The sequence below is a fragment of the Mauremys reevesii genome, linkage group 2 (assembly GCF_016161935.1).
Source record: "Mauremys reevesii isolate NIE-2019 linkage group 2, ASM1616193v1, whole genome shotgun sequence".
Taxonomy (NCBI): domain Eukaryota; kingdom Metazoa; phylum Chordata; order Testudines; family Geoemydidae; genus Mauremys; species Mauremys reevesii.
In genome coordinates this window covers 228,276,644-228,290,390 of record NC_052624.1, presented here as the reverse complement: position 1 = coordinate 228,290,390, position 13,747 = coordinate 228,276,644, and the positions used below count along the sequence as shown (strand labels likewise).

The following is a 13,747-nucleotide window of genomic DNA, read 5'->3' as shown; positions in this document are numbered from 1 at the left end:
TAATGCACATCTGAAAACATAATCCCAACTATACATATAAAATGATGGCATCTAAATTAACTGTTGCCACTCAAGAAAGAGATCTTGGCGTCACTGTGAATAGTTCTCTGAAAACATCCACTCAATATGCAGCAGCAGTCAAAAAAGCAAACACAATGTTGGCAATCCTTCAGGAAGGGATAGGTAAGACAGAAAATATCATATTGTCTCTATATAAATCCATGGAATGCCCACATCTTGAATACTGCATGCAGATCTAGCCACCCCATCTCAAAAAGAGATTAGAATTGGAAAAGGTACAGAGAAGAGAAACAAAAATGATCAGAGGGTCTGGAACAACTTCCATACGAGGAGAGATTAATAAGACTGGGACTTTTCAGCTTGGAAAAGAGATGAATAAGGGAAGATATGATAGCACTCAATAATATCCATGACTGGAGTGGAGAAAGTAAATAAGGAAGCGTTATTTACTTCTTTTTGTAACACAAGAACTAGGGGTCACCAAATGAAATTAACAGGCAGCAGGTTTAAAACAAACAAAAGGAAATATTTCTTCACACAGTGCAGTGAACCTGCGGAACTCTTTGCAAGAGCATGTTGTGAAGGCCAAGACTATAATAGGGTTCAAAAAAGAAGTAGATATGTTCATGGAGGATAGGTTCATCAACGGCTATTAGCCAGGATGGGCAGGGATGGTGTTTGCCAGAAGCTGGGAATGTGCGACAGGGGATGGATCACTTGATGATTACCTGTTCTGTTCATTCCCTCTGAAGCACTTGGCATTAACTTCTGTCAGAAGACAGGATACTGGGCTAGATGGACCATTGGTCTGACCCAGTATGGCCGTTTTTATGTAGGATATGATGCCTTGGCCCTTCATCAGATACTGCATTCTCCTCCACTCACATCCAGCCTGCTTAGTTGAATGGTACACTGACAGTATGTGGAAGAGTCGTGGCTTTATCTGTTCCCCACCCACCCGCTCGCTCAGAGGGGTTGAGGGAAATATTAAGCACAAAGCCACCCCTTTAATTGTGTGCTCTCTCTGCACACACTCCACCCTACATCCAGATTCAAGATCTGTGTAGCTCCTGTGCAGTCAAGTCCCATTTATTCCCTTTTGGCTGCTGTTACAATCTAACCTTAAACTATTGTATACAACCTATGCCTGTCTAATTTCTAAATCAAAAACATTATAATGTTAAATTCATATTTAGTTTTCCTCTTGTGGAATCATAAATACAGTGATGATGAAGGAACAGTGGTGAGCACCATATAAGAACCTATATGCAATAGAATACTTTTCACAATTTAACTGAATATACCTGTTTCTCTATGACATTCAATGGGAAATTCACCTGTGTGGAAAGTCAGATTAAAGCCTATACAGTACACACCATTTAAGTCCCACAAAAATGGTACATTAGCACTATTCAGACTCTCTGCACAGGAGAATTTCACTCTAGGGCTCTATTGTCTTGCTTGACTGTAAGTACCACACCAAGCAGTGTTGTCACAATTAAGAGTCTGCCATTATTATTTAACATTTTAACAATCATAAAAACATTGTTTACTTTGGGATGGAAATTTGGCAAACTAAATACTCAGTTTTTCAAATCTCATACACAGCAAACAAAATTCGCTGAGCTAAAATGTTTTTAAGTTATTGGTTCCAGGAAAAAAAAAAGTTTTCTCAAGAATTTGCACAATAGGAGATTTTTTTTAAAATACTCAATCTATTTTTTTCCTCAAATAAATACCCTAATAACATGCTTTTAAAAATTAACAGGATAGGGATTTAACTGAAATCGACAGTGAAATTATTGGCCTGTAACTTTTGTGTTTTCATCATCCCCTTTTCCCCATTCTGTGACCTTATTCCTTAATCAGAATAGTTATGTTTTAATCTACCAGAAAGTGGAAGTCAAAAAACTGGAAATCATCCCCATAACATAAGCCTCTGCTTCATGGCTTTTCTGTTGGTCTAGTGATTTCCCAAACAACTCTCAAAGAAACCAAACAAATATTAATACAAGAGGGAATACAAGAGAGCAGCAAATGGTGGGGTGGGGTAGGACAAACAACATGACTATGACAAACTATTACTTTTAAATAACTTTTCTTTGTCATAATGTCTCTCTTTACTCCATAACCTATGAAAAAGGCTTCTGCCTTGCCTTGAACATCAAAACTTCAGCCCCCATCACTTTGACTAAAAAACAACTACAGAGAAATCCCACATAGCAAGAAGCAACTGAATACTAAAAGCCAACAACACTGTGGTCTCAAACATCTAATTTGCTCAGTGTCTTTAAGGGTATGTCTACACAGCAACTAGACGCCCCCAGCTGGTCCAGGCCAGCCGACTCAGGTTCTCTGGGGTTGGGCTGCAGGGCTGTTGCATTGCTGTGTAGAATTCACAGAGTCTTAGAGCCTCCAGGACAGGTTTTGTTACCTGAGCCCCCCCTAGACTGTGTTTCGGCACCCAACCCTGCACGAGCCCCCAAAGACTGCGTTTGGGGGCTGTAACCCTGCGTGAGCCCCCAAAGACTGTGTTTGGGCGCCCTAACCCTGCCTGAGCCCCTGAAGACTGTGTTTAGGTGCTCTACTCCGGCCTGAGCCCAGAGAACTTGTTACCCACCTTAAGGGCCTGGCCTCTGAACTGTTGGCTTGCAGCTCAGCCCTGAGCATAGGTCCGAGCCACCAATCCTTCACTGCCCTGATTGCAGGCTAGGGACCCTGACTGCCTATCGCTCTACCTGGACTGCAGACCAGACCTACAAGCCGAGAGTGACTCAGCTGATTCCCCAACCATGAGCAACGCCCCATGACGTAGTGAGGCGGAGCGGCCTGCCACTGACCCAGAGGGGAAGGGCCACCGCTAGCCCACTACTGCTTCCAACAACAAGGCAAGAAGACTATTGGGAAAGAGGTGGGAGTGTGCCTCACACAGCAGGCATGACTGACAGTTTTATGAGGTGACAGAAAAAGAGAGAGGTACAAGAGCTTAAGAATTTTGACCATCAAAACCTATTAATGTTTATAACTGATAACATAGTATTATTAAAAACCTGCTGTTTTATTTGTAGATGCTTCTGTGTTCTCAGGTCTTGGGGAGGCCAAACTTTGGTCAACCGATAAAATAGACCTTTTATCTTGATAGTGTCTTGCCTCTGGGTTATGATACGCATCTTCATTTTGCTTGTGCATCATGTTCAAGTCAGCTAAAGGAGAGGGGAAACAGCTATTTATAATATTTTATTCCCACAAGAGGCACGTGTATTTTCAAAAATTAGAAATATTTCACCAGGTCTACTTTCAGGACACACCAACTATGGGAACAAAAGAGTAAATAAAAAAACAATGATGTGAGTTACTAATGAGAAAAGTGGTCACCTGGAACTTACTGAACAAGGAAATAAATTACCAATGACTTTTTACTCAGAAAGTTTTTGTCAGCAATGACCCTTCACAGCAAAAAGCAGAAAACAACGCAAAAAGCAAGGGTAAAAAGCTTGAAGCATGACACAGTTGATACACTGTGTCGTGACTGTGTTTGTTTCCAAAATCCTCCTCTGTTAAAAAGGTTGTAAAATACTTTGATTTAACATTAGTGAGTATCTATACTGCTTATTTCATTTCTCTCAAGAATGTTGAATGTTGTGCATCATTTCATGTGAATTGGTTCTTCTCACCTTCTTTAATAATCCAGCTACTGCTTTGTGATATGTAAACATACATTCACAATATGTGGTATCCTCAAAGTTATACCAGGACTGAAACTTATCATCTAGTGATTATTTTTACAGATTTTTCAACATAATTTACAGGCGCTATATTCATTACTACAAAGACACTTGATAATTTTTCATAAGTGACGATTATGGGGTGCCCAATATGACACACTTTAAAGAGTCCTGATTTTCAGAAAGTGCGATGCCCCTACCCTCTGAAAACTGGCCCCGTAAGTTGTCACACAAAAACTGAGGCACCCAAAATCATCAATCACTTTTACAAATCTTGTCCACTGTTAATATTTTTGGCTCAAATCTTGCCAATATGAAGAATTACTAGCAAAAGGCTCTACTAATCTTAGTATAGTAGCACTACAGAGCTACTAATTCAAATATCAGTTTGAGTCCCCTTGCTGCAAATGAGAGCAGAAAATCTCAAAGTGAGAGATTATCGTGCTATAGTTCAAAGAGCGAAGTTCTAGTAGAACTAGTTAATAACATTTGCCATTTTTATCTAACAGTGCAAGATTTAATTTAGGTTTTCCTTTGCCAGATAACGGATTATTTCCGCACCTAACCAGATTAAGATAAATTTTTTAGCAATTCTGTAAGGAATACATTTGAAATTAATTTGAGATATTAAAAATATAATATAATCTGTAGGTATATAAGGACCCCGCAAAGCAGCCTACCAACCTATGAATTCATGATTCTCTCCAATAACATTTTTAAAAATTAATAGGTTTTCAAAATATTTACAAGGCAAAAAGGAGAAATTGCCAAGATAAATGGAAACCTGTCACGTGCTATGAGAATGCCACAAATGAGGAATTGTTATACTATCATATACCCGGAAAAGAGTAATAGCTAAACTAAAACCAGTTTTAAGGGCAGCTGCATTTGTTGTTACTGACCATTTTTAATCTGTCTGGATACTTAAAGCTGGATATTCCCAGAATTTTAAATTATATTCCTCTCTTAGAAGCAACTACTTAGAAATTACTATAAACACAGTACACAAACCCAGTCAACAGATATTTTCACTGGGATGAAAAAGGAACATGATGCACAATAGAAAGTAATTCATATATATGGGAGTAATAACTCATATTTCCATATGACATGGTATGCCATGTCATTTCACACAAAGCTGTGGATATGACCAAAAATTTTGAAATTGGGAACCTAAAACTTAGGTTCCTAAATCTATATTTTAGGCACACAGTGTTGAAAATGTTGGCTAGCCTTAATTTCCAAACAAACTGCGTTGGTCCTGAATTCAGCAGTATTTTATATTGATGTCATCAAGTACTCTAATTCAATGTTATATTGAAGTTTTGATATAATAATGAAATGCCCACCGACTTCAGAAATTCTTCCATCTTTTTTTGTTGGGCATTCACTTCAAATGCAAGAAGAATTAGAGTCAAACAGACTACGATTCAACCTAAATCAGACAGCAAGGTCAATATCCTTTTGCACAGAGAAACAAGAACTGCAAATTGAAATTCTGAGCACTATAAAAGTACTAATTTAGATTAAGCATGATAACATGCTGTGAGCCATAACTATTAATTTTCCTTTACCATGTTGTGCTTTGCATTGGGCATTTCTCAATATTACATACATATCCCAAACCCTTGAAATAACAGAGGGAATTGACTTGTATATTAATGTGAATAGGAGGTTTACTTATATTAGAAGAACCGACTTTCCCTTCCTGAGGGTAATCATCAAACATTCACTTATTTTGAAGACTCATGAGTGGCATTCAGTGCATCAAGAAAAAAAAAATACAAAACCCCTATACCTTTGAGTTTGTACACATTATAAGAACACCTAGACATAATGCTAACAGTGCAACTCAGGTTATTATCCCCTTGGTTAAATGACCAAGCAGTGAAGAAACATGAAAATACATTGTTGAAATTAGGCTTCTTTGAGAAAAAGTGCTTGTTACAGCAAAATTTACCCACAGAAGGCCCACATAAAGCCTTATGGATCACTTAAGTCTGTACAGACAAATCCACCCCTCTTCTCCATGGCTGCAGGGCCAGCTAGGTAAGAGATTCCTGCACAATAATGCACTGAGGGCAGGAAGGAATGGTGTGTAGGTAAGTCAATAAGAGGGGTGAAATCCCGGCTGGTATTCTTCTATGCAGATCTTCCAATCTCTCCTCACAGAGAGGACCATATACGAGCCCACAAAGGCTACTTCACCCATTGAGATAAAGCAACCTCTACGAAGGGGCTCCACAGCTGCTCTGCAGTCTTGTGGGAGGAAGATAGAATATTTGGCTCAAATAGCAAATAGTATAGGAGACTTTCTGTATTGGAATGAATTTGACCTTACTGCATTTTATTTTAAGTTGAACAGATCTGACTGGGACTGCTGAAAGTCAAACAAACTTTTTTTTTTCCTCTAATGGTTGTTTTTTTTAAATACAGAAACTATTGTTCAGGAGCTCGTGGTAAACAATGTAACTTGTGTCTTTCCCAGCCACTCTGAGCTAGCCTGATCTGGGGGACGGAGCTCAGGATAGGGACCCAGGAACTCGAAATTTAATCCCAAATCTGCCACTGACTTGTTTTGCGGCCTTGGATAAATTATTTCCCTGTGTTGCAGTTTCCCTGTTTGTCTATCTCCATCTCTTTCTTACAAAGGTACTGTGATGATTAAGTACTCAGTACTTTGCAAAACACAAAGAATAAATAAATGCTGAGTATTATTAGTATCTGACTGTCTTTATATGACAATTTACAAGGCTGTCACAGTGGGCAGGCTCAAATAATATTCCACTTCCCTTTATGGACTCATTCAGATTTGTTCTTAGTCTATTTGTCTCAAGTAGAGGGTCCATGATTAGAAGTGATATTGTTGTAATGTACTGCTCCTATGGAAACATTTAAAATGAAAGTACATCACACCAAACACACACAAATAGGTATTACAAGGTCTAATGTACTGGAAATCTTTTCATCTAGCAATCCTTTCCACTTTGTTTTCTGTTGCCTTTTCTTGACCCTGTAGCTTATAGTTATAGGTATTTGCTAGGTAAGGCATGGGTATAAATTAAGGCAGTAATATAATGAATTTACAAGGCCTGTAAAACAATAGTTTAGCAAATAAAGCATAAGGCCCAAAAGCCTTAGCATAAGCAGCTAACAAGGAGTAACCCTAGATCATAAGATATCACAAGACAGAAGGCTGTAATGACTAAACTGCCACCAGGTAATCACAAGATGCTATCTTATATCAGCTTGGGATAATTTAAATTAGGAACATCAGCAGATGTCTGACCACAAGAATGCCATGGTAACTAACTGATTTATATGCTAATAAACTTGAGGTAAACAGATTACTAATCTGTGGGAGAAGGGCACCCCAACGTTAGTAGGGTGAGGAAATACAAATAAGGAAAAGGGGAGAAACCCCTATGGAATATGCATTAGGTATAGTGGTGTCAGCATAACACATTATAAAAGTCGTATCCCAGCCTGTGTGCCTTGGGAGATGTAACTCTTGGGAGATGCCAGGATGATGACCACTGGTGGTAGTGATGGTGGTGAGGATAATTAACACTTTTGGTCCTTTTGCAAGGGATAGTGAGAGCATATAGATCCTCAGACGCATGTTCTGTAGTATCTCTACCTACCTTGCTGGGTTGGAATGTTTGTAACTTTTCTAATTCTGTTAATAAAACTATGGCAAATTCAGAAAGTGTGTGTGTTGCAACAGTGCACATCAGGGTTCCCAACTAAACTTTAATTTTAAGAACAGTAGGTCTGATCTTGGGTCAAGAACTTAGCAAACCTCAGAGTTAACTGGGAATTCTTAAGTAATCAGCATAATTCATACACAAGCAATACCCCCCTTGTCTGCTGTCATTTCTTGTTAATCCCAAACAGATGGACAACTTAAGTCCTGCTCTTCTTACTCGGGAAAATAGTTCCATTGAAGCCAATGAAACCATTCCCTTAAATAAGGCAAACAGGATCTGATTCCTAGGATTGCACGCTTCTAAGGGCACTGGCCAAGTGTTCTTCCTTTCCTGTAAAGTGCCATATACACCAATGATGTGATACAAAGAACAACAATGTTTGTCGGAATAAAGCTAATAACTTAAAGAGAAGAAAACAATAGATGTCTTAAAGAGAAGACCAACATTTTCAAACATACTTATTAGATTTCCTTTTGTATCTCTCAGAGGAGCCCCACCACCTCCTTTTCCCCAAGGATTGTAATTTCTCATTTCAGCTTCTAACTTGGCTTCATATAGTTTCTTTTCCTCTCTCTCTCGTCTGCGTTGTTCTTCTCTTTCTCTTATCTAAAGAAAGGATAACAATCAGTTACACAAACTTCTAATAAAAATAAATATATTTGGAAGTAAAGAACTCAGAGCAAGCTGAGTGCTATTGTTTTCCTTTGTATTCTTAGGTATCCACATCAAATTAGTGACAAAAACTTCATAGCCAATGTCTCCAAACCAGATACTGCATACAGTTTTACCAAACACCTTTGCCATAAGGCACACTCACACATATAGATAACACAGGGACACACACACAACAAAACATCCAAGTCTAGGAACAGCCATTACTCCTGTCTCATACCAATCACAGATTAAAGGATCACAATTTTGTGATCCTATAGGAATAGAAATGGAAACCATGCCACTAAAAATAAGAGATTGCCAATATTTGCTTCTAACCCCTGGAAAGACCTAGTTTATCAGACCTTATCATAGATTTTTTTTGGAACCCTAAACATTATTTTAGATGTTTTGAAAAGTTTTCTGGGTCCCTCAGAACTTTGTATGGTTGAACTGATGACAATTTAGCAATTCGGTTTTACTAGTGGACAGATAGAAATAAAAATCCCAATAAAATGTTACACAGCTCTACCATTTGTAATGTAGTGCAGTCATGGGGTGATATGTTTGCTGATGCCTCACTTCTATATCACCTTTGCTTCAGTTCTCTTTCCCTCCACAGACAGCAGGATAGAACTTATTAAACTAACCTACGCAAAATGTGTGCAACAGATTTTTGAAAGATCAAAAAGACATCAACTTAAAAACCACACTTCTGTCCAAATGTATTTACCTACTATGTTTACACATTATTCCTAATACTGCTGTAGTTGAAAGATTAAAAAAAATATATTTTCTCTATTTTTAGTCTGTTCATTTGACAGTACCAGTCTTGCTGTTTCTCCTTTAATCAGATAAGAGGGTCAGTTTCATCTCTTTGCATGGGTCTTTCATACAGCAATGAGGGAGAAAACATTTTTAAATAATATGATCATGTGATTGTGAAACAATAAATATTACCAAAAAAAACCAAGGACAAGTGCAGTATCTGAAACTGCTTCAAATCCCAGATTTATCATTAAATGGATGCTGTCAATGTGTTCTTCATAGATTTTTCTTAACAAAGCCAAAATTCCAGCTCCCCTCTGAAAGCAGTTTAATAAAAGGACTTTGTCTTTGACAAGCACAAGCTGGGCATGAGGAGAAGAGCCTTCATAGTCTCAGCTTCCTGACAACACCACAAGTAGACTTTTCTGTAGTTTTTCTCTTTTCTATCTCTGTTACACTACACAACCCCTTTTTATTGCCCTTCTTTACCCTTCTCTGCCTTCCACATGCTCGCTCTCTCCATCCTTTTACAACCTTCCTTCCTTTTCTCCCTTGACCTTTATTTTGCTTATATATTCACATTCATTTCATGTCTCCCCTACTTACCTTCTTTCATGTGCCCCCCCTTCCAATCAAGGAACTACTAATACAGCTCTAGTTCTTTAAAACCATAGCTATTGATGATAACGTTTTTAACCACCAAGATATGTGCAACAAACCCAAATTACCACGGGCTCTCATTGCTGTAACTGTTATACTCTTTTCCCTCCCCTTGACAGTCATATTCTTACTTAGATTGCAAGCCCTTCAAAGATAGTGACAGTATCTTTTTCATTTGTCTTTATCGTGCCAGGTTCTCTCAGTGACTGAATAATAAATAATAATAATAATAATCCTGTGTACTTTTTGGCCTCAATCTTTCACCTCAGAGATGGCTGCATTTCAGTGCTGCAATTGGTATACAATCTGTGAAAGGCTTTGGGGAGGATGAAAGGAGCTAAACAGTTGTCGTCTCTGTTTGCTTCAATACCTTTTTCATATAGATCATCAAAAAGGGAGATTTTTCCTTCCTCCCCCATTTCTTCTTTAATTTCTTCATTGTTTAAAAGTGAAGATGTTGTATTTTTTTCCAATCAGAAGAACTTATATTACAATCCCTCACCACAAGTTTTTGATGGTTAGAAGTATGTTATGAACTAGAGATGGTGGAAGAAGAAAACTTTCAAAATGCAAAAGAAGAAAAGGGTTGGTAAAGGTCACTGGTGGTAATTAAGTGTCTTTTAGACCAAACGGGATGCTGTGCTTTGGTGAAGTCTGACTGATCTAGAATACACATTAGACTTAGTCGAGAAAGAAAGTAAGAACATATATTTTTTTTCTGCAGTGTTGGTATAAAGGCAGATTTGACTACACTGCTGTTACATGTGGCTTTTTAATAGTACACCAACAGTATAACCACCACATTTCTGGGCACATTTATATTTGATCTCCTCTTTACTACTGTCCCTGAAAGTTTGCAATGAAGTATTAAAGCATGGTTATGGTCAGGAATATTTCTATATGGAAGTGGCAAAGCCACCTGTTCCTGCTTGTATTCAGACTCATATCTGTTCAATTTTAGTAGCAATGTTTTACCAAGCACCACAGAACCCACATTTCTAAGGGAGAGTAGGCTGAATTCTATTCCACAAAATACATTATCAACTGAACTGTAAGCTAAGCTCAAACTACAAAATGTTTATTATTGGTGACAGTGGATGAACAAGAATGAACACAGTTTTACTTTCAGATCTCAATTTGCATACCTAGCTGGTAAAAAAACAAACTTTTTAATACCTGCTGTTGCAATTCTTCTTGATAAGATAAAGTTGACTCTTTAAAGGGCTTTGGTTTTTCATCAGGAAATATCCCTAGACCTCTGGGTCGATCACCTGTGTTTCTCTGTCCAATGTTACTTCTGAATTTAAAAAAACAGATACAAAGAAAATTAATACAGCTTAATGCAAAAAAAAAAAATGTAATTCCTGCTTGAAACACAAAAGTGAAACTTGAGAATTTTTTTCTTTTTTTCACAGCCTCTCTCTGTTATTTTCAGTATCCATTTATGAATTCATATACTAAATTATACTTCAGAAACTCGTGACCAGAAGTTTGAAGAATTTATTTTAATACTCTTGCTTCAAAGATGTATCCCTGTTAGCAAATACACCAGAACTTAAAATAATACTAAATGAACATAGCTAATACTTACACAGCCTGATCTGCTGGTACTTTCCCTGGAAAATCCTCAATATTAGGTGCAGGCTGCATTCCCATCATTCCTGTGCCATCTAAACAGTAAAAGACAGTCATTTCAATCTAGCATGGACATGGACACACATTTCCATTATCTAGATGAAAATATAATTGACTGCCCAAAAACTAAATGCACAATTAAGGTTGAGCACCCTTTCCAGAAAGTCAAATGAACCTAATACTTAAACCTCTGAAAACCATGAAATCCAGAGTTACCATCCTGTCCAGACCTGTAATTTTAACTATGTTCCCTAGAGCTCGCAAAAGTCACTGGGGATGTACTGTTAGTATGTTTCAGACAGGTCAGCCTTGTAATAAGCAGACATGAGGAATAAGTAAATGTGCCATCTTATGTTATGTGTTGTACCACAACACTGAATTCCCTCATTTGTCTGCATGCACTCCAACTGCCCCTCACGCTGTTGGAGACAGCTGTGTTGACTGGTGCCACGATTACCTGCAGCAATTTGCCAGAGCCTATACTGCGATACAAGAGGTGCATGTGCACTGAAAGGGACCATGGACCCCTTGTTTCTGTGCTGTTACAGAGCTGGACGAGGAGAGAAGCGTAATACTCTATTATTGGGAGAGGATTTGTAGCAGCCTAGGAGCATACATGACAGTGTACTTCAGGGCAGAGATAAGTGCAGGCAACATTCCAGAGGGAGTCCTCAGAACAAGGATCAAGGGGTGTTAACATCTGGAAACTCTAGGGTGGTTTGTGCAAAGCAGAAGTGGTCAAGTATAAGCCAGATGTAGCCAACTGCTGTTCATTAAGTCTGCCCTAAATACAACAAGGACATGGTCTGACAGTTTTTCCTACTATCCTCCAGTGCTGTGTTTCTTCAGCGGTTCATATCACCTGCAAGGATAGAGAACTGTGATGTCTGCTGGAGGAGGTTGAAAGAAGGCATAGTAAAGGTTGTGGTGTGGGGCTAATGTGCATCTTAACCCTTTGATTTCTGTTTTTCAGAGATTTAAGCATATATGCATTCAGCATTCTAGAAGGGTACCAGACACTGCACTAAAATTTATGGAAAGTGAATTTTCACTGTTTTTGGAAGAAAAAAACGTTACTCACCTTCTTGTAACTGTTTTTCTTCAAGATGTGGTGTTCATGTCCATTCCAATCAGGTGTGCGCGCGCCACGTGCAGGACAGCCAGAAGATTTTTCCCCATGCAATATCCGTAGGGTTAGCCTGGGCGCACCCCCATGGCACTCAATATTGTGCCCTGCCGACCCGACCCTCCCTTCAGTTTCTTCTTGCCGGCTACTCCGACAGCAGGGCAGGAGGGTGAGTATTGGAATGGACATGAAAAACACATCTCGAAGAACAATAGTTACGAGACGATGAGTAACCCTTTTTTCTTCTTTGAGTGCTTGTTCATGTCAATTCTAATCAAGTGACTCCCAAGCCTGAGTTACAGAGGTGGGGTCAGAGTTGTCCACTGACTGGAGTACCGCTCTACCAAAAGCTGCATCGTCTCTGGCCTGCTGGGTAATCGCATAATGCACAGTGAAAGTATGTATGGAGGACCACGTCGCCACTCCGCATATTTCCTGGGTGGAAACCTACACCAGGAACGCTGCTGAAGAAGCCTGCACCCCGGTGGAGTGCTCAGTGAGCTGAGGGGCAGGCACCTCTGCCAGTTTGTAACACTCTCAGATGCAGGACGTGATCCACAACAAAATTAGTTGAGAAAAGACTGGAAGACCTTTCATTCTGTCTGCCACAGCCATGAAAAGTTGCACAGACTTTCAGAACAGCCTTGTTCTCTCGATGTAAAAGGCTAACTCTCTGCAGACATCCAACAAGTGAAGCCTCTGCTCCCTGCCGCTTGAGTGTGGCTTAGGATAGAACACTGGGAGGAGGATGTTCTGGTTCATGTGGAAAAGGGAGACAACCTTCAGGAGGAAAGTCGGGTGGGGCCTCAGTTGAACCTTGTCCTTATAGAACACCATGTAAGGAGACTCTGACGTTAGGGCCTTGAGCTCAGACACCGTCCTGGCTGAGGTTATCACTACCAGAAACGCCACCTTGTACGAGAGGTAGAGCAGGAAGCACGTCGCTAGTGGTTCAAACGGTGGTCCCATGAGTCTGTAAAGGACCACGTTGAGGTTCCAGGCCAGAACCGGCTGTCGAACTTGCGGATATAGCCTGTCAAAACCTTTAAGGAAACGGCTGACTATAGGGTTGGCAAAGACCGACCAGTCCTCTGTGTCTGGATGGAAGCAGAGATGGCGGCCAAGTGAACCCTTATTGATGACATGGACAGTCCCTGCTGTTTGACATGGAGAAGGTTGTCCAATATGAGTGGAATAGAGGTGAGCGTCAGGGACGAACAATGCTGTGCCAACCAGATTGAGAATCTCTTCCACTTGGCAAGGTAGGTAGCCCTGGTGGAGGGTTTCCTACTGCCAAGGAAGACTTGTCTAACCTGGTCCGAGCAGGAAAGCTCCACTGGGTATAACCACGGAGCTTCCATGCCGTGAGGTGTAACGTCTCAAGGTTTGGGTGCTGGAGATGGCCGTGATCATGAGTCATCAAGTACGGGAAGAGTAGCAAAGTGACTGGG

General features: G+C 39.6%; 1 protein-coding gene across 9 annotated transcripts in view; it reads right to left on the bottom strand.

Moving 5' to 3' along the window:
• The window catches only part of CSPP1 (centrosome and spindle pole associated protein 1), a 161,200-nt gene that overhangs the window by 53,759 nt on the left and 93,694 nt on the right, over positions 1–13,747 (bottom strand). For all 9 annotated transcript variants that reach the window (XR_005593609.1, XR_005593608.1, XM_039522308.1 and 6 more), the window contains 4 exons: positions 11,127–11,205; positions 10,712–10,832; positions 7,915–8,062; positions 3,072–3,224 (listed from right to left, as the gene is read on the bottom strand). Coding sequence is in view for 7 of the 9 variants with exons in the window: in XM_039522308.1 (XP_039378242.1) it covers positions 3,072–3,224; positions 7,915–8,062; positions 10,712–10,832; positions 11,127–11,205 (501 nt within the window). In the remaining 2 variants the exon portion in view is untranslated. The remainder of the gene's footprint in view (positions 1–3,071; positions 3,225–7,914; positions 8,063–10,711; positions 10,833–11,126; positions 11,206–13,747) is intronic.